We start from the raw sequence: 27,409 nt of genomic DNA on the forward strand, positions 1-27,409 counted from the left end.
ACAGCCAACAGGAAGAGATGTTGTGTTCTTGTTGGATGGATCTGATGGTACTAGAACTGGATTCCCAGCTATGCAAGACTTTGTCCAAAGAGTAGTCGAGGGACTCAGTGTGGATGATAACAAAGACCGTGTCTCAGTGGTTCAGTACAGCAGAGATCCAGCTGTCCAGTTCTATTTGAACACACACAGGACAAAAGTCAAGATCCTTGACATTGTCAGAGGTTTGAGGCACAAAGGTGGAAGACCCCTCAACACTGGAGCAGCTCTCCAGTACTTGAGGAATAATGTCTTCAATGCCTCTGCCGGAAGCAGGCGTCTGGAAGGAGTTCCACAGGTCCTGATATTGCTAACTGGTGGACAGTCTTCTGACAGTGTTGATGCACCAGCCTCTGCTCTCAAACAGCTGGGTGTCTTGACCTTTGCAATTGGAACCAAGGGGTCTGATAGCAGAGAACTGCAGAAGATCTCCCACGATGACAATTCTGCTCTCTCCGTGTCTGATTTCACTGACCTTCAACGCATCCAACAGCAACTTCAGTCCTCCTTGGAGGCTGTGGTGATTGACATCACCCCAGAATCACCAACTGTACTTGGTATGTAAACAAGCACAGCCTGCTAGTGTCCTGAATGGCTACTTGACTTGTTTCACCTATAGTGAGGGATATGAATCCAGTGAAATACCTTTTTAGCTCAATGATATTTTGTTAAAAGAGGTTATGGTATACTTCCCTACTATTAACAATTAGAGAACGCAGGGCTTTTGCTTTTCAATAAGTAGTTTAAAACTTTATGATTAGTACACAAACTTACCTTTTGCAAAAGTTTTTATTCTTTGTCCTCCTGTCTTCTCTCAGTTGACCCTACCCAAAAGGATATTGTTTTCCTTCTGGATGGTTCTGATAGCACAAGGAATGACTTCCCTGCTATGCGTGATTTTGTCGAGAAAGTGGTCGAGAAACTCAATGTTGGAGAAAGCAAAGACCGTGTCTCTGTAGTCCAATACAGCAGAGATGCAGAGATCCATTTCTATTTGAATACATACACCACAAAAGAAGATATTGTGGATTCAGTAAGAGGGCTGAGACACAGAGGAGGCAGACCCCTCAACACCGGGGCCGCCCTCCAATACGTCAGGAACAATGTCTTTACAAACCCCGCCGGGAGTAGGCGCCTGCAAGGTGTTCCACAGATATTGATCCTACTAAATGGTGGAAGGTCATTTGACAATGTAGATACTCCAGCCTCTGTTCTCAAACAGCAGGGCGTTATTGTCATTGGCATTGGAACAAGGAGCTCTGACAGTGGAGAGCTGCGGAAAATATCACATGGCCCTAAATACACTCTATCCGTCTCTGAGTTCACTGACCTCCCCAGTGTTCAAGAACAGCTCGCCTCTCTAATGAGCACAGGGCCAGTGATGGCCACACCCATGACACCAACAGTAACTGGTAAGAACATGACTAAATTTACATTTCAAGATGATGGTAGTACGCAAATTGAACTGTATTGAAGTGTATTTCTTCAAGTACAGGTCCGCCAATGCAACTTTGACAAAATAGTTGAGCTTGGATTGATAGATTCAATTTGGAAACCTTGGGGTTAACTTTTCATCTGACTTTTGTACGGTAAATGTTTGGAACATGAACCTAAATATGTCTTGAATTGTATGTTTCCCAGTGGTGACACAGCCAACAGGAAGAGATGTTGTGTTCTTGTTGGATGGATCTGATGGTACTAGAACTGGATTCCCAGCTATGCAAGACTTTGTCCAAAGAGTAGTCGAGGGACTCAGTGTGGATGATAACAAAGACCGTGTCTCAGTGGTTCAGTACAGCAGAGATCCAGCTGTCCAGTTCTATTTGAACACACACAGGACAAAAGTCAAGATCCTTGACATTGTCAGAGGTTTGAGGCACAAAGGTGGAAGACCCCTCAACACTGGAGCAGCTCTCCAGTACTTGAGGAATAATGTCTTCAATGCCTCTGCCGGAAGCAGGCGTCTGGAAGGAGTTCCACAGGTCCTGATATTGCTAACTGGTGGACAGTCTTCTGACAGTGTTGATGCACCAGCCTCTGCTCTCAAACAGCTGGGTGTCTTGACCTTTGCAATTGGAACCAAGGGGTCTGATAGCAGAGAACTGCAGAAGATCTCCCACGATGACAATTCTGCTCTCTCCGTGTCTGATTTCACTGACCTTCAACGCATCCAACAGCAACTTCAGTCCTCCTTGGAGGCTGTGGTGATTGACATCACCCCAGAATCACCAACTGTACTTGGTATGTAAACAAGCACAGCCTGCTAGTGTCCTGAATGGCTACTTGACTTGTTTCACCTATAGTGAGGGATATGAATCCAGTGAAATACCTTTTTAGCTCAATGATATTTTGTTAAAAGAGGTTATGGTATACTTCCCTACTATTAACAATTAGAGAACGCAGGGCTTTTGCTTTTCAATAAGTAGTTTAAAACTTTATGATTAGTACACAAACTTACCTTTTGCAAAAGTTTTTATTCTTTGTCCTCCTGTCTTCTCTCAGTTGACCCTACCCAAAAGGATATTGTTTTCCTTCTGGATGGTTCTGATAGCACAAGGAATGACTTCCCTGCTATGCGTGATTTTGTCGAGAAAGTGGTCGAGAAACTCAATGTTGGAGAAAGCAAAGACCGTATCTCTGTAGTCCAATACAGCAGAGATGCAGAGATCCATTTCTATTTGAATACATACACCACAAAAGAAGATATTGTGGATTCAGTAAGAGGGCTGAGACACAGAGGAGGCAGACCCCTCAACACCGGGGCCGCCCTCCAATACGTCAGGAACAACGTCTTTACAAACCCCGCCGGGAGTAGGCGCCTGCAAGGTGTTCCACAGATATTGATCCTACTAAATGGTGGAAGGTCATTTGACAATGTAGATACTCCAGCCTCTGTTCTCAAACAGCAGGGCGTTATTGTCATTGGCATTGGAACAAGGAGCTCTGACAGTGGAGAGCTGCGGAAAATATCACATGGCCCTAAATACACTCTATCCGTCTCTGAGTTCACTGACCTCCCCAGTGTTCAAGAACAGCTCGCCTCTCTAATGAGCACAGGGCCAGTGATGGCCACACCCATGACACCAACAGTAACTGGTAAGAACGTGACTAAATTTACATTTCAAGATGATGGTAGTACGCAAATTGAACTGTATTGAAGTGTATTTCTTCAAGTACAGGTCCACCAATGCAACTTTGACAAAATAGTTGAGCTTGGATTGATAGATTCAATTTGGAAACCTTGGGGTTAACTTTTCATCTGACTTTTGTACGGTAAATGTTTGGAACATGAACCTAAATATGTCTTGAATTGTATGTTTCCCAGTGGTGACACAGCCAACAGGAAGAGATGTTGTGTTCTTGTTGGATGGATCTGATGGTACTAGAACTGGATTCCCAGCGATGCAAGACTTTGTCCAAAGAGTAGTCAAGGGACTCAGTGTGGATGATAACAAAGACCGTGTCTCAGTGGTTCAGTACAGCAGAGATCCAGCTGTCCAGTTCTATTTGAACACACACAGGACAAAAGTCAAGATCCTTGACATTGTCAGAGGTTTGAGGCACAAAGGTGGAAGACCCCTCAACACTGGAGCAGCTCTCCAGTACTTGAGGAATAATGTCTTCAATGCCTCTGCCGGAAGCAGGCGTCTGGAAGGAGTTCCACAGGTCCTGATATTGCTAACTGGTGGACAGTCTTCTGACAGTGTTGATGCACCAGCCTCTGCTCTCAAACAGCTGGGTGTCTTGACCTTTGCAATTGGAACCAAGGGGTCTGATAGCAGAGAACTCCAGAAGATCTCCCACGATGACAATTCTGCTCTCTCTGTGTCTGATTTCACTGACCTTCAACGCATCCAACAGCAACTTCAGTCCTCCTTGGAGGCTGTGGTGATTGACATCACCCCAGAATCACCAACTGTACTTGGTATGTAAACAAGCACAGCCTGCTAGTGTCCTGAATGGCTACTTGACTTGTTTCACCTATAGTGAGGGATATGAATCCAGTGAAATACCTTTTTAGCTCAATGATATTTTGTTAAAAGAGGTTATGGTATACTTCCCTACTATTAACAATTAGAGAACGCAGGGCTTTTGCTTTTCAATAAGTAGTTTAAAACTTTATGATTAGTACACAAACTTACCTTTTGCAAAAGTTTTTATTCTTTGTCCTCCTGTCTTCTCTCAGTTGACCCTACCCAAAAGGATATTGTTTTCCTTCTGGATGGTTCTGATAGCACAAGGAATGACTTCCCTGCTATGCGTGATTTTGTCGAGAAAGTGGTCGAGAAACTCAATGTTGGAGAAAGCAAAGACCGTGTCTCTGTAGTCCAATACAGCAGAGATGCAGAGATCCATTTCTATTTGAATACATACACCACAAAAGAAGATATTGTGGATTCAGTAAGAGGGCTGAGACACAGAGGAGGCAGACCCCTCAACACCGGGGCCGCCCTCCAATACGTCAGGAACAACGTCTTTACAAACCCCGCCGGGAGTAGGCGCCTGCAAGGTGTTCCACAGATATTGATCCTACTAAATGGTGGAAGGTCATTTGACAATGTAGATACTCCAGCCTCTGTTCTCAAACAGCAGGGCGTTATTGTCATTGGCATTGGAACAAGGAGCTCTGACAGTGGAGAGCTGCGGAAAATATCACATGGCCCTAAATACACTCTATCCGTCTCTGAGTTCACTGACCTCCCCAGTGTTCAAGAACAGCTCGCCTCTCTAATGAGCACAGGGCCAGTGATGGCCACACCCATGACACCAACAGTAACTGGTAAGAACGTGACTAAATTTACATTTCAAGATGATGGTAGTACGCAAATTGAACTGTATTGAAGTGTATTTCTTCAAGTACAGGTCCGCCAATGCAACTTTGACAAAATAGTTGAGCTTGGATTGATAGATTTAAGTTGGAAACCTTGGGGTTAACTTTTCATCTGACTTTTGTACGGTAAATGTTTGGAACATGAACCTAAATATGTCTTGAATTGTATGTTTCCCAGTGGTGACACAGCCAACAGGAAGAGATGTTGTGTTCTTGTTGGATGGATCTGATGGTACTAGAACTGGATTCCCAGCGATGCAAGACTTTGTCCAAAGAGTAGTCGAGGGACTCAGTGTGGATGATAACAAAGACCGTGTCTCAGTGGTTCAGTACAGCAGAGATCCAGCTGTCCAGTTCTATTTGAACACACACAGGACAAAAGTCAAGATCCTTGACATTGTCAGAGGTTTGAGGCACAAAGGTGGAAGACCCCTCAACACTGGAGCAGCTCTCCAGTACTTGAGGAATAATGTCTTCAATGCCTCTGCCGGAAGCAGGCGTCTGGAAGGAGTTCCACAGGTCCTGATATTGCTAACTGGTGGACAGTCTTCTGACAGTGTTGATGCACCAGCCTCTGCTCTCAAACAGCTGGGTGTCTTGACCTTTGCAATTGGAACCAAGGGGTCTGATAGCAGAGAACTCCAGAAGATCTCCCACGATGACAATTCTGCTCTCTCTGTGTCTGATTTCACTGACCTTCAACGCATCCAACAGCAACTTCAGTCCTCCTTGGAGGCTGTGGTGATTGACATCACCCCAGAATCACCAACTGTACTTGGTATGTAAACAAGCACAGCCTGCTAGTGTCCTGAATGGCTACTTGACTTGTTTCACCTATAGTGAGGGATATGAATCCAGTGAAATACCTTTTTAGCTCAATGATATTTTGTTAAAAGAGGTTATGGTATACTTCCCTACTATTAACAATTAGAGAACGCAGGGCTTTTGCTTTTCAATAAGTAGTTTAAAACTTTATGATTAGTACACAAACTTACCTTTTGCAAAAGTTTTTATTCTTTGTCCTCCTGTCTTCTCTCAGTTGACCCTACCCAAAAGGATATTGTTTTCCTTCTGGATGGTTCTGATAGCACAAGGAATGACTTCCCTGCTATGCGTGATTTTGTCGAGAAAGTGGTCGAGAAACTCAATGTTGGAGAAAGCAAAGACCGTGTCTCTGTAGTCCAATACAGCAGAGATGCAGAGATCCATTTCTATTTGAATACATACACCACAAAAGAAGATATTGTGGATTCAGTAAGAGGGCTGAGACACAGAGGAGGCAGACCCCTCAACACCGGGGCCGCCCTCCAATACGTCAGGAACAACGTCTTTACAAACCCCGCCGGGAGTAGGCGCCTGCAAGGTGTTCCACAGATATTGATCCTACTAAATGGTGGAAGGTCATTTGACAATGTAGATACTCCAGCCTCTGTTCTCAAACAGCAGGGCGTTATTGTCATTGGCATTGGAACAAGGAGCTCTGACAGTGGAGAGCTGCGGAAAATATCACATGGCCCTAAATACACTCTATCCGTCTCTGAGTTCACTGACCTCCCCAGTGTTCAAGAACAGCTCGCCTCTCTAATGAGCACAGGGCCAGTGATGGCCACACCCATGACACCAACAGTAACTGGTAAGAACGTGACTAAATTTACATTTCAAGATGATGGTAGTACGCAAATTGAACTGTATTGAAGTGTATTTCTTCAAGTACAGGTCCGCCAATGCAACTTTGACAAAATAGTTGAGCTTGGATTGATAGATTTAAGTTGGAAACCTTGGGGTTAACTTTTCATCTGACTTTTGTACGGTAAATGTTTGGAACATGAACCTAAATATGTCTTGAATTGTATGTTTCCCAGTGGTGACACAGCCAACAGGAAGAGATGTTGTGTTCTTGTTGGATGGATCTGATGGTACTAGAACTGGATTCCCAGCTATGCAAGACTTTGTCCAAAGAGTAGTCGAGGGACTCAGTGTGGATGATAACAAAGACCGTGTCTCAGTGGTTCAGTACAGCAGAGATCCAGCTGTCCAGTTCTATTTGAACACACACAGGACAAAAGTCAAGATCCTTGACATTGTCAGAGGTTTGAGGCACAAAGGTGGAAGACCCCTCAACACTGGAGCAGCTCTCCAGTACTTGAGGAATAATGTCTTCAATGCCTCTGCCGGAAGCAGGCGTCTGGAAGGAGTTCCACAGGTCCTGATATTGCTAACTGGTGGACAGTCTTCTGACAGTGTTGATGCACCAGCCTCTGCTCTCAAACAGCTGGGTGTCTTGACCTTTGCAATTGGAACCAAGGGGTCTGATAGCAGAGAACTGCAGAAGATCTCCCACGATGACAATTCTGCTCTCTCTGTGTCTGATTTCACTGACCTTCAACGCATCCAACAGCAACTTCAGTCCTCCTTGGAGGCTGTGGTTATTGACATCACCCCAGAATCACCAACTGTACTCGGTATGTTGACAATCACTTCCTAATGCTGGCCAGAAAAGCTACCTGACTTGTTTCACCTGTAGGGAAATAAATCAAGTGGAATACCTGTTAGCTTCACGTGTGGATTAAAATAGAGGCAGTGCTTTTCTTTCCCGCTGTTTAACATCAGCGTAGGCAGTACTAGGTGCTTTAAAAAAAAATACCTCATCCACTTAAAAATTGGTCTAAGGGCTTACTTTTTCCAAATGTTTTTTATTTTTTGTCTTCCTGTCTTTACTTAGTTGAAACCGCCAAAAAAGATATCGTGTTCCTTCTGGATGGTTCTAATAGCACAAGGAATGGCTTCCCCGCGATCCGTAATTTTGTTGAGAAAGTTGTTGAGAAACTCAATGTGGGAGAAAACAAAGACCGTGTCTCTGTAGTTCAGTACAGCAGAGATGCAGAGGTCCATTTCCATCTGAAAACATACACAACAAGAGAGGATATTGTGGATTCGATCAGAGGGCTAATACCCAGAGGAGGCGGTCCCCTCAACACCGGTTCTGCCCTAAAATATGTCAGCGATAATGTATTTACAAACTCCTCTGGGAGTAGGCGCCTGCAAGGTATTCCACAGATGTTGATCTTGCTAAAGGGTGGAAGGTCTTTTGACAATGTAGATACCCCAGCCTCTGCTCTTAAACAGAAGGGCATCTTTGTGATTGGCATTGGAACAAGGAGCTCTGACAGTGGAGAGCTGCAGAAAATATCATATGACCCTAATTATGCTCTCTCAGTGTCTGAGTTCACTGATCTCCAGAATGTCCAAGAACAGCTCCTCTCTCTAATAAGCACAGCGCTACTGAAAGCCACGCCCTTGACTCCAACAGTAACTGGTGAGAAAGTGATTGATTTTTACGTTCCAAGATCATGGTGTGACGCAATATGAACTAAAAGTGTATTACAGAAAGTCAAGTTCAGCCAGTCTCTTTTTGCCAAAATAGTTGTGCCAGCATTAATAGAGCTAATCTTGTAAACTTTGAGGTTAACTTTCATCATCAGACTTTTTTCACGGAAAACTTTTGACACATGAACTAAATACATATATGTCTCAAATGATATGTTCCCTAGTGGAGAGACAGCCAAAAGGAAGGGATGTTGTTTTCTTGTTGGATGGATCTAATGGAACTAGAACTGGATTCCCAGCTATGCAAGACTTTGTTCAAAGAGTAGTAGAGAGACTCAGTGTGGATGATAACAAAGACCGTGTCTCAGTGGTTCAGTACAGCAGAGATCCAGCTGTCCAGTTCTATCTGAACAGGTACACAACAAAAAATGAGATCCTTGACACTGTCAGAGGTTTGAGGCACATAGGTGGAACACCCCTCAACACTGGAGCAGCTCTCCAGTACATGAGGGATACTGTCTTCACTCCCTCTGTTGGAAGCAGGCACCTGGAAGGAATTCCACAAGTCCTGATATTGCTAAGTGGGGAAGGGTCTTCTGACAGTGTTGATGCAGCAGCCTCTGCTCTCAAACAGCTGGGTGTCTTGACCTTTGCAATTGGAACCAGAAGCTCTGATAGCAGAGAACTGCAGAAGATATCCCACAATGCCAAATCTGCTCTTTCTGTTTCTGAATTCACTGACCTTCCCCATATCCTAAAGCAGCTTCAATCCTCCTTGGAGGCTGTGGTTATTGACATCACCCCAGAATCACCAACTGTACTCGGTATGTTGACAATCACTTCCTAATGCTGGCCAGAAAAGCTACCCGACTTGTTTCACCTGTAGGGAAATAAATCAAGTGGAATACCTGTTAGCTTCATGTGTGGATTAAAATAGAGGCAGTGCTGTTCTTTCCCGCTGTTTAACATCAGCGTAGGCAGTACTAGGTGCTTTAAAAAAAATACCTCACCACTTAAAGATTGGTCCAAGGACTTACTTTTTCCAAATGTTTTTTATTTTTTGTCTTCCTGTCTTTACTTAGTTGAAACTGCCAAAAAAGATATCGTGTTCCTTCTGGATGGTTCTAATAGCACAAGGAATGGCTTCCCCGCGATCCGTGATTTTGTTGAGAAAGTGGTTGAGAAACTCAATGTGGGAGAAAACAAAGACCGTGTCTCTGTAGTTCAGTACAGCAGAGATGCAGAGGTCCATTTCCATCTGAAAACATACACAACAAGAGAGGATATTGTGGATTCGATCAGAGGGCTGAGACCCAGAGGAGGCGGTCCCCTCAACACCGGTTCTGCCCTACAATATGTCAGCGATAATGTATTTACAAACTCCTCTGGGAGTAGGCGCCTGCAAGGTATTCCACAGATGTTGATCTTGCTAAAGGGTGGAAGGTCTTTTGACAATGTAGATACCCCAGCCTCTGCTCTTAAACAGCAGGGCATCTTTGTGATTGGCATTGGAACAAGGAGCTCTGACAGTGGAGAGCTGCAGAAAATATCATATGACCCTAATTATGCTCTCTCAGTGTCTGAGTTCACTGACCTCCAGAATGTCCAAGAACAGCTCCTCTCTCTAATAAGCACAGCGCTACTGAAAGCCACGCCCTTGACTCCAACAGTAACTGGTGAGAAAGAGTCTTAAAATATCTGTTTTCATCAGCAGTTTCTTAAAATCCATTTTGGCACGTCTTTTCAGTCCTGGGAAAGGGATCCCTCCTTACTCGCTCTTCCTCAGGTTTCTTTATTTATTTCACCGTTAAAGGGGTTTTGTTTAGGGAGTTTTTCCTTATACCCAAAGCAATGGTCTAAGAGTACAGAGGGTCTTATATTCTGTTCATATTGTAAAGAACCTATGACACATTTGTGATATTAGGCTAAATAATTAAAAGTGACTTGACTTGAATTTTAGTTAAGTGCTTTTCATTATTGCCATGGACTTCAATCGCCTTATATTGATTTAATCGCATGCAAACAACTGAGCAAGCAAACCGTACTTAAACGTCACAAGACCGGTCAAATATCACTTGTTATTACGACTGTTCATGTTAGATGTATTCATATTAATGTATTTTAGGATTGATGGCATTCCTTCCAACTTATCCAAGTCCTATGTCGTTTTCTTAAAGTGCATTATGATGTTTTGTCGCAATAACAATTACAATATCATTAGTAGTTTCATTATTATTTGTGTACTTTCCACTTCACCCAGCCCTTTTGCACATATTGCTGCTGATGTTTTAGTATATTGTAATGATTTGTTTTGAATGTATTATAATCTGTTTTTTTAAAGAGAGAACTCGCCCAAATGTGTTTGGCTTAGAAAAAAGGACTTCCTTTTGGTCAAGAAAAGTTTGCATTAAAAAAGTCTTTGCTCTTCATCCATTAATCTATTCTTGATTCTAAAGACGTTCTTGAGTCTGAGTCTTGAACAAAGAAAGCAATCAGTAGTCATCTCACAAACTCATACAAGGATATTTTTGGTGGCATTCTTTCCTTTCTTCTTATCTTATTTATATTCATAATGTTCTTTTTAATCATATTCCTATTTTCCCTTTTTGATTTTTTATATAGGTACTGACACGCACCATCTGTGTCAATCTCTCAGTAAAATAATTTTCTATCGAGAAAAGAACAATTTTAATATTTAAATTTCTCCTCACATTATCAAGAAGCCTGTTCTTTAAAATGACCTTCCAAAATTCTTTTCATTTCTATTTGCTAATTTTGTTTTTGATTGATACACTGCACAATGGGATATCATTTCCTTGTATTCATAATAGGGACTGAAGTCCAGAAAAGTAACAATACAAAGTTCTTCCCCTATTCAAATTAAAGAAACATTATAATGTTTACAAGTGTTAATTTATACGAGAAAAACAGTGTTTTTTTTCTCATGGTTTAGAAAGTTTTCATTTAGCAGAAATTTTCCCTTCTCACGGTAAATAAAAAAATATGCAACAGCAGAAAAATAGCAAGTATAATGCGGATACAATACAATAAAAACTAAGTAAAGCATTTAAGATCTGGGACCTCCAAATGCTTTTGGAGCCAGTTTAGACTATGAAGATGGTTGTTGTTTACGAAGAATTAGCTCTAGCTTATAGATACAGAAGATGGAATACCTGATACAATAGATCTTGCATTAACATAACATCATTTTTAATGCACACAAGCAGCTATTGCAAAGTAGGTAAAATGTAAGTTTTGTATTGATGTTATTGTCAGTTAAGTAAGATCACAACAGCAGCATATTGTACTTGCTGAGTCCTTCAGTTTATAACTACAGTACTTACATTTTGAGTGGGTTCACATGTTTTAGGATTTTTTAGTGTGAAAAAATTGATCTGGCTACCTGCTGGCTGGCTCAGACTTCTCTATGTGGATGATTTACAGTATACAGTGATGAAAACTTAAATTGTGAGATGTAGATTGGATGTGACATGCTTCTTCTGCCATCCATTACATTCTCTAGGACTCATTGTTATTTGTAACTAATTTAACTTTCATTAATTTTCATCCAAATGTTATGCTGTAAGAAGACATTGTTTCCCACAGTCTACAAGGTCCCCATTTAATGAGGAAGAAAAAGAGAAAGAGGAAAAGTTTGGAGAAAATATAAATGGCCTCCTGAGTTTTTTTTTGGTAATCTGATGCCACAATTTGTGGCATCAGCTTACCACAAATTGTTTGGGAACAAGCTTTTCACCATGTTATCAAGTCAAGAGGGAGTCCAACAATCTGTTAATAGGCTATCAAACATGGGTGTATAATTGTGGCTGTATATTCTATTGACCTTTTCTTCCATATGTTGATCATTTCTCAATTAGGTTATAATGATATTATCTTTTCTGTCTTTCAGCTGAGATGCAAGGCCCCCGGAAGGATGTTGTTTTCCTTGTTGATGGATCTGATGGTGTTGGACGGGAATTTCCTATCATCCAGGAGTTTATCCGCAGGGTTGTAGAGAGTCTCAACGTCGGCGATAATAAGATCCAGATTGGTGTCGTCCAGTATGGTGACATTGCTCAAGCTGACATGTATCTGAACACACATGCAACTAAAGAAGGTGTTTTGCAAGCTGTCAGGGGACTGAGGCAGCGAGGAGGAAGACAACGTAACCTGGGTCAGGCCTTGCAGTTTGTCAGTCAGGATGTTCTGACAGCGACACGCGGTAGCAGGAAGCAAGAGGGTGTACCGCAGTTTGTAATTGTCGTCTCCAGTGGGTCTTCAACAGATGACATCAGTAGTGCAGCATCTTCCCTCAAACAATCTAGAGTTCTTCCCTTCAGCATCGGGACCAGGGATGTTAACCCTACAGAGCTTAAGGTGGTGTCATACGTGCCTAACTTTGCCTTCACTATCGATGACCTTCCTGGCCTGTACACAGTCCAAGAAAACTTAATCACCACTCTCACTGAGCTCTCAGATGATGACATCACCAGGATGCGTCCAGTATTCCCAACCATTGATGGTAATTTTACTCAATTAAATTGTTTACATTTTGATTTTCAGTTTAAATTCATTCTCACACACCCCACTCCACATACTTTACTACAGTATATGTTGTTCTTCTTGTGACTTACTCTGAAACAATATTTGACTCATTCAGTCATACTGCATGTCCTCTATATATAATAGAAAGTTAATAATCATAAATTGTTGCTGTGCTTGCATTCTTTTTGAGCAGTAATCACAGCAGCACCCACAGGAGGAGAAAAAAGGGATGTTGTATTTCTGATTGATGGCACCACAGCGGTGCGTAGTGAGTTCCCTTCCATCCGTGAAATGATAAGAAGAGTTGTGGAGAAGCTGGATGTAGGATTGGATAAGGTCCGAATTTCAGTGGTACAGTACAGTGATGCACCGAAGCTAGAATTTCTTCTGAATGAATTCTCCACCAAAGATGAGGTACGCCAGGCTGTGACGAAACTTCGAAGCAAAGGTGGAGACCGTCTAAACACAGGTCGTGCTCTTGAGTGGGTCTATAGAAACATCTACCAGAGGTCAGCGGGAAGCCGCATTGAGGATGGTGTGCCCCAGTTCCTCATTCTAGTTACAGGTGGCAAGTCTACAGATGATGTATCCGCTGCAGCTGAACAACTTAAGAGAAACCAGGTTGCACCTCTTGCTATTGGTTCAAGGAATGCCGACCCTGATGAACTGAGACAGATTTCCCTGAAGCCTGAACTGGTATATACAGTTGACAATTTCTCGCAGCTTCCAAGAGTGGAGTCGCAGCTCATTGATTCAGTCCGAACAATATCCACCGATGACATCATCAGCAGTTACGTTCCTCCATCAGTGGATTTAGGTAAGAAATACTTTTGTATGTATTCAGTTAAAGTTAACTTCAACATGTAAATGTTCTAAACAACAACTGAAATATAGATTTGCTTTTTACCATTCTTTTACATTGCTCATAGAATTAAAAGAGAGTTATAGTGGTAGAGCTTGCTTTTTAATTGCATAATTCCTTTTCTAATACATTTAAAAATAAACTATACCCCCTTTTGTGCTTATTTTGCAGAGAATTTAAATCTTGGGAGAAAGGACATCATTTTCCTTATTGATGGCTCAGACAATACAGGTTCTGCTGGCATTGCGCATATCCGTGACTTCATCCTCAACATTGTCCAACAACTCGACGTGCAGCCTGATCAAGTGCGCGTTGGGGTTGTCCAGTATGCAGATAAAGTTAAAACAGAATTCTCACTGAACTCTCACAACAACAAGCCGGCTGTTGTCTCTGCTATCAAAAGACTTCGCCAGATGGGTGGCCGGTCTTCAGATCTGGCTGATGCCATTGAGTATGTTATACAGAGGGAGCTAAAACCTTCTGCAGGAGTTCGTCAAGAGGCCTCCCAGCATCTGGTGGTTCTCACAGGTGGACGTTCCCCCCAAGATGTTTCCATCTATGGACCTCTGCTTAAGGGTGCCCGTGTCAACTGCATTGGTGTTGGAGCTGCTAATGCCGACACAAGGCAGCTAACCCAAATAGCCACCACCTCAGCTGATGTCTTCCAGGTTCCTGACTTCCCTGGCTTGTCAGCAATCAAGGCGGGGGTAATTGACAGGTTGAGTGGGACCATTACAGAGGAACCACCCACAGGTTTGTAAAAAAAATAATATATATATACATATAACAGATACTTAGATAACACATTTTACCTAAATATGGTCTAATAATGCTAAAATCTAATCTAAGTTCTTTTGTTTTCACACTGTCCTCATCAATATCTTATCTTCCTTCTCATAGCATCCGGCCTGCCTCCACCCAAAAAAGCTGATATAGTGTTTTTGGTAGATGGCTCCATTAACTTAGGCAGGGACAACTTCAATGAAGTGATGTTGTTTATTAGCAACCTAATTGATCTGTTCTTCAACGAGAGAGACAACCTGCGGATCGGTCTGGCACATTATGCCACAAATGTGAATGATGTCTTCTATCTCAACACATACCAGAACCGGCAGGACATTTTAAGTGCAATTAGCCGAGTAGAGTACAAAGGTGGTCGTAGAATCAACACTGGTGCAGCCATTCGCCACATTCAAGATCTTTACTTTACCAAAGAAAAAGGCAGCAGGAAGGATGAGGGCACTCCTCAGATCCTAATGGTTCTCAATGGAGGACGCTCAGCTGATGATGGCAAAACAGCAGCCCTTGGTCTGAAGAAAAAAGGTGTGAGAATCTTTGCTGTAGGAGTGGGTGACATTGAGAATGAGTTAGAAGACTTAGCAAGTGAGTCTTCCACTGTGGCTAGAGCAGGCACCTTTCAGGAACTCTCAGAGCTCAATGAGCAAATCCTGGAGACTTTGGATGATGAAGTGAAAGGGAGTCTGTGTGTTGGTGAGCAGGACACTCCTAAAAGTAAGAGACATGGTATTACTGTTTACTTGCTAATGGTCCTTGTACACATTTAATTTGCAACTTGTAATTACGTTTTAGTTTTCCGATGTTTCCTGTGGCCTAAAAAATTCCATGTTTTGTTTTACAGCCTGCAGTATAGAGGTGTTGGTGGGCTTTGATGTTTCTGCCCAGGACATCTTCAGTGCTCAGACCAACCTCCAGATGAAGGTTGATGCCATTCTGAAAAGAATTTCCAAAATGGCAGCTATCAGTTGCTCATCTGGGCAGATTCCCTCTGTGCAAGTGGGCATGCTGGCCCTAGACTCAGCCTCTGAGCCTGTCCAGCTGGACTTCACAGACAAGGCTGATGAGCTCTTTGAGAAGTTCAAAGCCCTACGGAGTCGTGGCCCCTTTGTCCTCAATGGCAAGACCATCTCAGCTTACACCAATAGGTTCAAAACCAGACAGGACGACGTTGTCAAGGTTGGTTACGGAAACCCTTTCAGTTAGAAATGTCCCAAGCCACAAGTAATATTTCTCTTCTTTAGCGAATTGTGTCAAGTCAGTTCGTATTCCCCGAGTTACTCTTCATTCATATCATATCAATCATTTAAAATTATCAATTTAATAGTTTTGAACTAGAACCTTTAGTATTTAGATCAATTTGCTCATGAAAAATATGTTGATCCAACTTTAGAAATCTACAGCTGTTATTTCTAATTGTCAGATAAATATTTAATCAACATTTAGATGGATAAAAGTGTAGGACCGAAATCTGTATCCGCACATACCTAAAATTAAAGTACTTGGATCAGGATCATAGCCAGAAAAACAGGAACTGAAATGTGCTTTTCCCCTGAAGGTTGTCGTTCATCTTACTGATGGTATTGACGCCCCATTCAATGAATTGAAAAAGCGAGTTGAGGAGCTTCATTTGTCAGGTAAAAAGATGATATAGTACAAATGGCCTTTCATGGTTATTTATCCTTAAACCTCTGTGAAATTACAACAATATCATATTCAGAAGTAATTAATTTTCCTGAATATCTGCAAAACAGGAGTGAACAGTTTTATCCTGGTCGGGCTGGAGCGGGTGCCCAATTTTGAGGAAGCTTTGCTGCTGGAATTTGGTCGGGGATTCAGGTACACCAGACCTTTACGACTCAATATCATGGACTTGGACTATGAGCTAATGGAAGAACTGGTGAGTACTAATCAGTTGGACGAAAGACTTTCATGAGCTTTTGTTTTCCACTGGAATCACTCAATATTTGTTTTATTTTGCTGCGCAGGACAATATTGCAGAGAGGGAGTGCTGTGGAGTGCCATGCAAATGCAGTGGCACCAGAGGAGACCGAGGAGCAGTTGGACTCTCAGGGACTAAGGTAGTCAATGTCAAAAAGAAAATATATATTTTTTGAGATCTTGCCTTTAACTACACCAGACAATAATTGTTTATCAGGGGCTAATACTTTATTGTTTTGTCTTTCAGGGTGCTCCAGGATCTCCAGGAAGCCAAGGACATCCTGGAGATGAGGGTGGACCTGTAAGTTTGAATGTCTTTCTTACACATGTAGTAACAGTCTGACATTTCTTCCATGAGAGACTTTCAGACACCTGCTGTAAACTGTCATGATCTATAACTGCTGTTTAACCATATTTTCTGATTTCAAGATGACCACTTTCAATGTTTTTTTTCCCCACCACTTTATGTTCCTTCATATTGCATCTCTCCTATATATTTTTTCACAATATTTCATTGTCTTTTTTAATTGTCCTATAATGACAGGGAGAGAGAGGTCATCCTGGTGTGAATGGAACTCAGGGTTTCCAGGGATGTCCTGGACAAAGAGGTGTCAAGGTAAAGGCTTTGATATGAACTGTAACGTTAAACTTATTTAATTTTTTTGGATTTATTTAATACAGTGGTGTGACATTGTTTTTTTCTTTTGTTCAGGGTTCTCGTGGGTACTCAGGAGAAAAGGTGAGTATTTTTTCTTACTTTCTTCAAAGTCTCCATTAGTAGATAAAAGAAAAAAGGCTACTGATTAACCAACGGCTACTGTGTTGCAGGGAGACTTTGGAGAAATTGGGCTTGATGGCATCAATGGAGAAGACGTAAGTGTGTGTTATATTAGATTTTAAGTCCAGTTCTTTAATATGTAATAAATCAAACAGAATCATATACGGTTGCTTCTCGTCTTAAGCTGTGTGGCACCAATGAGTTTATGTGGCAAACACATGTGACTGTGAACTGGTTTATGCATGATTGTGGTGTTGAATTGGCATCTGCTGTATGTTTTCAGGGTAAAAGTGGAGTGGCTGGACCCCCGGGAGAGAGCGGAAACCATGGCAGGAGAGTGAGTGACTAGATGCAATTTTAGCTTTAGATTTTTTTCTTCCCATTTTTCTTTAAAAATCTAAAATGGTTAATAAATGCTTGCTAAGCATATTTACTGCTTTTAGGGTCCCAAAGGTACCAAAGGACAAGCAGGAGACAGAGGAGAAATGGGAATCAGAGGAGACCCTGTGAGTATTATAGAAACTGGGTATTGCGCCATTTACATGGATCACTAAAACAACATATTGTGTTAAACAATAAAAACAAATCAACAAAAAATGTTGGAACTGATTTAGGCAGATTATTGAGGAATATTATGTGCATTACTCGATTGTTTGTAAATATGTTGGCATGCACACACAGCACATGAACATAGAGTAAAAAAGACTAATAACCTGTTACAAATTTCAAGATCAGCTTGGATTGAGTCATAAAGTCATATTCATCTGTTCCTTAATGGTCACTATTTTTATGCCGTTGAACTGGGCTCCCAACAGTGGCCAGCAGTAAAAGATTGGGCTGTCTGATAATTTAGTATGTGCATCCCTCCCTCAGCATGCCGTTGTTGTCCCAGGCAGTTTGTAGACATAGGAACATGTTCTTGGTCTGTGTTTTAGAGTGTTTGAATGTAGTTGAGAATTGAAAAAGGGATATCTGTCTAATAGGGTACAAGTGGACAAGATAACAACCGCCCAGGACCTAAAGGAGACCCCGGTGATGCTGGACCAGCGGTAATGTCCCCATTCACACATTGTATTGTCATAGAAAAACAATCCTGCCAATGCATTTTTCAACATGACCTGGTTGGTTGTGTTTGTATGCGTTTGTTTTATTGGGATATATGCTCTGAAATGACAGGGGGAGTCTGGTGAGGATGGACAGAAGGGAGGCCCCGGTGAACTCGGAAGAGCGGTAAACAATTTTGCCACATCTTCATTGTCTTTGCTAAATACTGACTTGCCACTGTTTTTTGTTAATCAAGATTTCTGCTCCCACTTCATTAGGGAGCTAATGGCAGAAGAGGCTCACCTGGACAGGCTGTAAGTCCCTTTTTGGTGATAGCATACATTGTTTAATTTGTATTGCAGTAACTTTTGTAATAGCAGTAACATTTTACTGCTCTCATGACATTTAAGGGCAATCCCGGAAGGCCAGGAGCTGATGGTATTCAGGGAGAACCTGGTGTAGGAGGATCAAGAGTAAGTCTGTCATTCTTTTCACGGCAATTGGCAGATTACTCAATCTACAAATGCACTTGCCAAAGCATGTTTTATAGTGGTTGTTGTCATTACCATTAATACTTTTTATGGCAGTATCAGCAATATAACAAATCGTTGTGTGACTGAACTGTGACTGGCGTATTTACATTAGTTTTGACTGGACTTTGACTAATGTATATATCTAGAGATGTGTGTTCATTCTTTACTTGAGGGTTGGAAGTCCAGCTCTGACATGCAAGAAACTGGTGCGTCATCGATGTTTGGTTTGTCTTTGTAAAGGGTCCACAGGGACCGAACAGTGCACCAGGACCCAGAGGAGAAGATGGAAACCCTGGACCCAGAGTGAGTGTACCTGTTTGTTGTATTAAAGAGAATATTTTGCTATGTCAAGTCAGATATATTTATGGCTCACATTTACAACCAGCATCAGTTTTAAATGATAAAATGCATAATAGAGCACACAGAGCAGACATATTAAAATATAATTTCACAAATAAGCAATAACTTGTGTCTACCACACTTCGCAACTGCAATGGCACACTCGCTGAACTGACTGAAAATCATGTGACTAATATCCTAATGTTCTGTTTCCTAGGGTCCCGGAGGTAGTCCAGGTCCCGGTGGAGAAAAGGGTAGAAGAGGAGCTCTTGGTCGCAAGGTATTGAGTGGGAAAATGATCTGGCGTGGCTTATGTTCTTCCATAACAGACTTGTTATATTTATACACACACTGCCCTAAGCCTAGCTCTCTCACAATACTGGACACACATGTGTAGTCTATTTGAACAAACAAATGAGGCTAAGAAAACATCAAGGCTCTGCTTTGGATCTACCGCATAAAAAGCATAGTTACTTAATTAAATCAATAGAAAGTGCCCTGATAGCTTAAAGAAATATCTCACTCTTAATTTGATGACTTGACATTCTCTTTTTATGTATCTTTCAGTCTCTGTCTCATTCTCTGTATCTGGTTATCTCTTTGCCTTTGCAGGGTGAACCAGGAGAGCCAGGACCCAAGGGTGGTATTGGACCTCTTGGTCCCCGTGGAGAATCTGTAAGAATGAAACCACATCTACTTTGCATGTACCGTAATGTAAAACTGGTGAAAAAGAGCAAAATAAGAAACTCACATGGTTGGTAGTGTTGTTTATGGAGCCAATGGTCTATATTTTAAATACAGTAGATGGTTAGATAATCATCAAATGTGTGATTTAAAGCTGCTGTGTCTTTTATATCTGAAAATGTTTTTAATTAAGGAATTAGAGTTTTTGCTGAGATGGATTTTATTCCTTGTCTTGAATGTACCATAACATTACATAGTATCACATAACAATGCTGCTCTGTTAGGATAAGGGGGGTGGGGTCCTTTTAACTACCAAGCATGTATGCAGTTGATTTCAGTGCACTTTACAAAGAGAACCAATTGGTTGGGCATGTTTTTGTTCTTGTTCGCTTTCTAGGGTGAAGATGGTAGAGATGGGTTTGGCTTCGCAGGGCCTACAGGAAGAAAGGCAAGTGAATTCTGAACTTTAGCAGCGTGCATGGTAATCAGAAGATGCGTCTTCAGTTTGATTTAAGTTAACCTTAAAATTAGATTTAGCCTCAAATATCCAGGGATATTTTAGAAATTGAATTAAGAGAATGTTAAAATCACAAACAAATAAAAACAATGATGATAAGAGGGAGTTGTATAACTGGTAGTCCAACTCCTATTGTCGATTAAGACATATAAAGTCTTTACCTATACATACCTACAGTACATTACTTCTGTGGGGCTGAACAGCACAAAGACATTCTATGGCTATGGCCCATGTAAAGATGCAATTCTCAGTGAACCACTATTACAAATGTCAAGATAAATGCAGTTATACACTTATTCAATGGGACAATAGTGACACAAATAATACTGTTGAATGCCATGTATTATAATAGTATTTGTTCATTTTCCTCTTCAGGGTGATGAGGGCTTCCCAGGATTCCCAGGACCAAAGGTAATAGAACATTTTGACACCGGAAGTGAACTTTCATCAGAAGTCTCAAATTATAGTACATTCCGGTCATTTGCATTCTCTGTCCTTCCATCATTTCAGGGAGCAGCTGGTGACCCCGGGACCAAGGGCGGACCTGGACGCAAAGGGAATCTTGGACAGAGGGTACGTTTTCAGACCCTCAGATTTGGCCAAAATGAGCATATAATGTAAATGTAACACACCTTGAGAGTATCACTTGGCAAAATCCTCCAACACTAAGCCTCACTGGACACATACTGTATGTTTGGTGTGATAAGGTAGAGGACTGGTTTGGAAGTTTTGTTTCAGATTTGTAGTATGCGGTCTACAAGCATTCATATTTTTAAGTCAAGCTCCTTTTTGAACTTTTGACAGTTGAATGGCTTTAAAAGTGATATATGTTTCTCTTTTTTCTTTACAGGGTGTCTCAGGGAATATTGGCACACCCGGACAGAAGGGAGAGTTTGGATATCCTGGGCCATATGTAAGCAACGTAAAATTGTACCCTCCGCTTATAAGCTGAGTAAACTCAGATGACACACCACTGATGCAGAATATTTGTAGTTTTGATTTACAATATACACTATCTACAGTGGTCTGCTTTTGATTAAGTTTTCTCATGAATTCTCATTACTCAAACTCAAGATGGTGGCCTGATGGTTTGGGTTAGGGTGCATGTCATTCCCCTACTCTCCCACCCCACATTTCCTGTCTCTCTCCACACTGTCAAATAAAAGTACAAAATGCAAAAAAAAAAAAGAGACTTATAACACATAGTTTAAACTAAACAATGTCATATTGTTAAGTTCTTAGCGTTATTTCTCAGAAATAATGGTGTTATGTAAGCAAGTATAAAAAATAGAGATTTTTATTCTCGGTAAAGTCCAGCTCTTATAACATAACTGATTTTGTCCCCATAGGGTCAGAAAGGACCGAGAGGACCAGGAGTTGTGGTATGTGTTTGTGTATCAAATTGTTTAAAATTGTATTAAATGATCAGAGCAAAAGTCATTGCTGGTGCCTGTGATCAAAATCATTCAACATTTTTCTCCAAATGTCTGCTTGTCCTCAGCAATGTGACCTCGTTAAGAAGATCAGAGAAAACTGTCGTAAGTATAATAACATGTATGATAACAAGTACCAATAATGCTGTTCCACGACAACAAAAATAAGCAACGATATTCATGTGTTGTGTACAGTAACACAATAATGTCTCACCGTGTTTTTTATCCTTTTTTTTTCTACCAGCTTGCTGTTATGGTAAGTACAAAAAAATCGTATCATTCAGATAATAACAGATGATTTTGTACTGTACGCACTACTCGCACTAAAATACGCACTAAAATAAAATGCTCTGTGTGTACACCATTAGGTAAGCAGGAATGCCCGCTCTACCCCACTGAGCTGGCCTTTGCCCTGGATGCCTCTGAAAGTGTTGGTCGCCCGGCCTTCAACAATATGCGTGACACAGTGCTGCGCCTAGTCAGAGACATCACCATCTCCGAGAGTAACTGTCCAAGAGGAGCCCGTGTTGCTTTAACCCTGTACAACGAAGAAGTGACCACTGAGGTCCGGTTCGCTGATGCAATCAAGAAACGTGCCCTGTTGCAGCGCATCGAGGGCCTGCAGAGCCTGCAAACCCGCAAGCCGCGCAGCTTGGAGAAGGCCATGAGCTTTGTGGCCCAGAACACCTTTAAGAGAGTGCGCAGCGGCTTTCTCATGAGGAAGGTGGCCATCTTCCTTGTCGGCGGAACAGTCAGTCAGGCACGAGCAGTTACCAATGCAGCTCTTCGCCTCCATGACGCTGGAATCGCCACTCTGTTCCTGGTTCCACGTGAGGACAAACCTCTCAGCAAAGCACTGCAGGTAAACCCAAAAACCTATATCTCATAGGGGAACTTTGCAGTACATCTGTTTGTAAGGCACAGTGTCTGTTTCCAGAGAAGAACATTACAGAGTGTATTGTATTTCAATATTTTTTGTGTACCAGGTCAACAACACAGCACTGGCCCAAGTGATTGTCCTTCCCAGTGCTGGAAGTGCACAGTACAATTCAGTCATTCAGAAGGTGATGAACTGCCATGTCTGCCTAGGTAAGAGTTCTATGTTTTTGCACTAATAATATCACCACAGTTATGTCTTATTGTTTTTATTATTATTATTATCATCATTATTATATTGTACAATTATTTCACATTTTCAGTGAAAAATACCCTTTTTTATAGATTGTTTTAATCAGATTTTAAACCAGATGTGTTGTTTCACACAAGCAATAGTTCTTTTATTTCCTTTTTTTTGCATTATTCATTATTCTATCCCATGCAAATATTTAAAACACAGTAAACAGATACAACGCTAGATTTATTTCTGGAAAAATAAGAAAGGTTATCTCCAATCATAGTATATTTTAACCTTGTGTGACTTCACCATTGTACAAAAAAAATCCCAGGGTAGTACACTCGCTTAAACAGAATCCCAATACATTTTTAATACTTAGAAATGCATTACCTTCTTGTAGCAATGAAAGTAACATTGCATTATGCGTTTTCCTTTTTCAGACATCTGCTCTCCGGACCAAATGTGTGACTATGTTCCCCAATTGGCCAGTCGAGATCGGAGGTCTTCCACCACAGACGTGGACATCGACATGGCTTTCGTCATCGACAGCTCTGAGTCTACCTACCCAACAGTCTTTACCGAGATTAAGCGTTACATCGCGCACATAGTGGAGCAGCTACAAGTGTCGTCAAATCCCACATCGTCCGTTAACCACGCCAGGGTGTCCGTGATCCAGCAAGCACCTTACGGGTTCATCCACAACAAAACTGGCTCCCCCATCCATGTGGATATTGGTTTTACCGAGCACCGCTCAGCTCAGGACGTTGTCAAATTTCTGCTGGAGAAGACACCGCAGTTAGAGGGTGGCCTGGCACTGGCAGCGGCAATCGAATCGACAGTGGAGCAGGTGTTTGACAAGGCGCCTCTCCACCGTGAGAAGAAAGTGCTGATGCTCTTTGTGACAGGGAGTGTGGAAAAAGAAGAGGAGCAGCTGGTGCGTATTGCCACTGAGGTCAAGTGCAGAGGCTACTTCCTGGTCATCCTGGGTGTGGGTCAGAAGTTGAGTGCTGGAGACGCCCGTGTCTTGTCTCGCATGGCCAGTGAGCCGTCGGATGTCTTCTTCAAGCGGCTGGACAGCATCTCACACTTTTACGACAAACACATCCAGACCTTCGGCCAGCTTTTGCCAAAGTATATCAGCAGTAAGTCCAATACCTGTCACTCAATCGGTTGGATTGCCTTTTTGCAAACACTTTTATATTTACTAGTTTAGGCTTGATACCAGTTATTGCATCAGCTAAACCTGACATCCTGTGTTCTATGTTTTTTGTCTTTTCAGTTGAAAATGCTTTCTACATGTCTCCTGAAGTCTCCAAAAACTGCAAGTGGTTCCAGGGTGACCAACCACTTAAAAACCCCTTTACATCATCACAACAACAGGAGTAAGTGATATATTTTAAGCCAAGTCACTGGTTTCTGTAAATTTGTTGGAAACATCGATGGTTTAATTTGCTATTTTTTGGGACATTTATAGGAAACATCAGAAACATCATGAAAGCCACCAAGCAGTTCATCAAAGAAAGCACAAAGGTAAGTGTAGATGTACTAAAGTAAGATTTGGATGGGTTGTTGCTGTTTTTCTTCACTGTGAGTCATGCATAGCTAAAGGCTAACCATGTTGAAAAATCACCTCTAAAATCAGGACTCGACACAAAAAATTACATTATCGTAGTCACACTGACATTTATCCACAACAGCTACTATCCAACTGTTGTTTTCGGCAAAGTGTCAACAAGTGATTTTACTGTGCATCGTCCTGCCTTGACACCGCTTTACCCTCCCCCAGATGCAGATGAGCTGCACGTCTCTAACGTCACATCCAGCAGCTTGAAATTGCGTTGGACCGGCCCAGACCTCAAGCTCTTCGTCTACTTTGAGGTCGTGGTGACACGGTTGCATGACCACGCTCTGGTGCTGAAGACCAACGTGTCGGGCACAGAGCTTTCCGTGGAGAACTTAGAGAGTGCCCAAACATACCATGCTGTGGTCACCGCCCACACTGAAGAGGGTCTAACTGTCTCCACCCGCAAAGGCATCATGACTACCAGTAAGTCCAAAAACGCATCTACAAAAGTGTGTTGTACGTTTCTTTTTTCTTCCTTTGTCACAAGATGACATATTATTAAAAACAGCAATTTCCCCAATGCCCCATAACACACAAGATATAGCCCACTAACTATATGGGTTGTCAGTAACTTCATCAATTGACCCTTCCAGATAGTAATATTGAAACTTACGTTGCAGTTTTTTGCTAACTTTTTGTGCAAATGTCTCTTCTTTGAAAACACCATGATCCTTTTTTTACTCCTTTACAGCATTCTAGTTTGTTTGTTTGGGGGGGGGGGGGGGGGGGGGGTTGGAGTGTTGGATGCTAATAAGTTAGCGAAAGCTAAGCTAAGCTAAAACTGTTCCATGACTGATGGTTTTCACTGACAGAAGCAGCAGATCACAAGCCAGAGCATAAGCCAGAGCATAAGCCAGCCAACCAAAGCCCCAGGACTGTAAATACCACACCACTGGACAAACCAGAAACTGGTGAGTGATCGCCCGTACATAATGTTTTTTTCCCCTTCTGCTCTGACCTTTATTCTGTCATTTGTAACCTGCATAACTTGTTATTTAGCAGTCTTTGAACTTTCAGCACAAATCCATTCGATATTTACTCTATATGCGCCTGATGCATTAATGTTCATGGTGTTTGTATTTGGCAGTGTTTCCTAGGCAGAGTGTTAGTCATATACATAAAGTGAGATGCTGTAATGCAGCAATATTTCAACTCAAACACTCCACAAGGGGCCTATTAATCAACTCCCTGGTAGGCCTACATGCCAAGATATAGTGTCATTCAGGAAAACGTACGGAATCTACTGCTCAAATTCACAGAGCCTTCGTTTGATTTAATCTTTTTCCTAAAGCGTTGGAACCAACAAAAGGGTCGAGGTTGTACTCTCCGTGTCACTTTGGAGAAAAATGCCTCTTGTTAGTGGGGAAAATAGAAGCAATGAAGAAGATTTACAGAGTGTGTATATGTTTTTGGAGTGAAGCCTTACAGCTGTTGTTTCTTAGAAGACAGAACACTTGAGGCATAACTGGGATATGAGAACATATACAGGCCCGTCTTTGAGGAGGCCGGCTTCATCACCTTCCAGAGTATCATTAATGTATGATTATAAGGGCGGTAATGCTGTCTGCATTTTTAAAAAGTTGTCAGGGAGTCTCTCTACTTTGATAACCCAGTGTGAGCTGCTTTCATTTGCACCCTGCAGTTCACACAATATTGTCCCAGAAAGGAATTAACAGACTTTTTCAGATTTTTATTATCATAAATAGCTGTGATGACATATTTCTGGGTCGATTTCTTGGATTGGTCACATGCATGGACAACACAGCCATGTAGCTCTTATGACTAAAATTAACTAACATAACAGTAGCTGTGGTTATAACTAACTTTCTAATTCACCAATGAAAACCTACACTCCAACCTCTTTCTTTCTACTGACTGCCTAATTTCTGAACATCCAAACTCCTAATAATGCCAGTAGCCTGATCCCTCTGAAGAATGTCGTGCCATTTTGAATGCTGTTCCCTTTGCATTATGAGAATGAACTATTTCAGCTCTAAGACTCGTTTGACTCCGTTAGACCTGTTTAAACACCCCTAAGCTGCAGATGTGAATGTATCCATTAGCAGCATCTTCTTTCACAGCGCACAGTAGCAGCTGTATGCCTCATATAGTTGTTCATTTAATCTTAACACAAACTCATCTTCTCTCTCTGTGTCTGTCGTCCATCACTGCTGTTGTTGTTCTTTTTCTTTTTGCATGTTCTAGTCAATGAATTTGCAGACCCATGCTCACTTGACTATGACCCTGGAATGCCGTGCAAAGACTATCAGGCTAAGTGGTTCTTTGACAGAAAGAACGAGATCTGTACCCAGTTCTGGTATGGAGGTTGTGGAGGCAATGACAATAGGTTCGACACTGAGGCCCTCTGCTTGAAAAACTGCACGAGGTCAGGTAAGTGGTCATCAGTGCCAGGCCCTCTGAGGGGAATGTGCCGCCACCCGGTGTGATGGCGTGATATAACGTAGCATATTATGAAATTTAAAGTCCAGATTCAAAACCTACAAAGACTGTTCGCTAAAAGAAAAACAAAGGAGGAAAGAATAAACTGTAAAATTCAAAAACCCATTGTTTGAAAAATGACTGCACATTTTCAACGTTAAATGATTAAGGGAGAAAGGCTTAGTAAACAATCAATTAGATAAACGCAATTCATAAAAGATTATGGAATTTTACTCCTTACTTTTGTAAAAACCTTCACTTATCACATCAAGTATTGGGAAAATACTTGAGATAGAAAATACAGAAGTATAAGTCTGCTGGGAAATTAAAGTAGGAAAAGATAAGCAAACTACCGATGTGCATAATTCGTAACAGATGAGGATTACGTCTGAGTAATCTTTGGTCACTTAAATCCACATTGCAGTCCTCTTGATAGTTTTACAGCTTTTCTTAAAGCTTAAACCACATTTATGCTTTTATGTTTCCAGTGCCAGAGCCTCAGCCAATCGTGCAGCAGGTTGAACAGGTGGAGATCCTCCCGACTCCTGGTGAGATCACTGAATAACA

General features: G+C 41.7%; 1 protein-coding gene across 2 annotated transcripts in view; it reads left to right on the top strand.

Moving 5' to 3' along the window:
* LOC137883632 (collagen alpha-3(VI) chain-like) overlaps positions 1-27,409 on the top strand; it is a 161,451-nt gene that overhangs the window by 129,278 nt on the left and 4,764 nt on the right. Inside the window, exons 6-42 of one of the 2 annotated variants that reach the window (XM_068725189.1) lie at positions 12,105-12,716; positions 12,933-13,556; positions 13,773-14,354; positions 14,502-15,113; positions 15,241-15,575; positions 15,955-16,033; positions 16,151-16,296; positions 16,385-16,477; positions 16,585-16,638; positions 16,882-16,953; positions 17,050-17,076; positions 17,166-17,210; positions 17,399-17,452; positions 17,559-17,621; positions 18,099-18,164; positions 18,292-18,345; positions 18,438-18,473; positions 18,570-18,632; positions 18,933-18,995; positions 19,249-19,311; positions 19,644-19,706; positions 20,113-20,163; positions 20,608-20,643; positions 20,743-20,805; positions 21,083-21,145; positions 21,582-21,614; positions 21,734-21,770; positions 21,910-21,921; positions 22,034-22,527; positions 22,652-22,754; positions 23,220-23,921; positions 24,059-24,161; positions 24,254-24,309; positions 24,566-24,826; positions 25,216-25,314; positions 26,609-26,794; positions 27,331-27,390. In XM_068725189.1, the coding sequence (XP_068581290.1) occupies positions 12,105-12,716; positions 12,933-13,556; positions 13,773-14,354; positions 14,502-15,113; positions 15,241-15,575; positions 15,955-16,033; positions 16,151-16,296; positions 16,385-16,477; positions 16,585-16,638; positions 16,882-16,953; positions 17,050-17,076; positions 17,166-17,210; positions 17,399-17,452; positions 17,559-17,621; positions 18,099-18,164; positions 18,292-18,345; positions 18,438-18,473; positions 18,570-18,632; positions 18,933-18,995; positions 19,249-19,311; positions 19,644-19,706; positions 20,113-20,163; positions 20,608-20,643; positions 20,743-20,805; positions 21,083-21,145; positions 21,582-21,614; positions 21,734-21,770; positions 21,910-21,921; positions 22,034-22,527; positions 22,652-22,754; positions 23,220-23,921; positions 24,059-24,161; positions 24,254-24,309; positions 24,566-24,826; positions 25,216-25,314; positions 26,609-26,794; positions 27,331-27,390 (6,165 nt within the window). The remainder of the gene's footprint in view (positions 1-12,104; positions 12,717-12,932; positions 13,557-13,772; positions 14,355-14,501; positions 15,114-15,240; positions 15,576-15,954; positions 16,034-16,150; positions 16,297-16,384; positions 16,478-16,584; positions 16,639-16,881; positions 16,954-17,049; positions 17,077-17,165; positions 17,211-17,398; positions 17,453-17,558; positions 17,622-18,098; positions 18,165-18,291; positions 18,346-18,437; positions 18,474-18,569; positions 18,633-18,932; positions 18,996-19,248; positions 19,312-19,643; positions 19,707-20,112; positions 20,164-20,607; positions 20,644-20,742; positions 20,806-21,082; positions 21,146-21,581; positions 21,615-21,733; positions 21,771-21,909; positions 21,922-22,033; positions 22,528-22,651; positions 22,755-23,219; positions 23,922-24,058; positions 24,162-24,253; positions 24,310-24,565; positions 24,827-25,215; positions 25,315-26,608; positions 26,795-27,330; positions 27,391-27,409) is intronic. The other variant, XM_068725190.1, reaches the window with a different exon arrangement.

Source organism: Cebidichthys violaceus, unplaced genomic scaffold (genome assembly GCF_023349555.1).
Source record: "Cebidichthys violaceus isolate CVI_PGR_0920_01 unplaced genomic scaffold, fCebVio1.0.p SCAF_34, whole genome shotgun sequence".
NCBI classification, from domain to species: Eukaryota; Metazoa; Chordata; class Actinopteri; order Perciformes; family Stichaeidae; genus Cebidichthys; species Cebidichthys violaceus.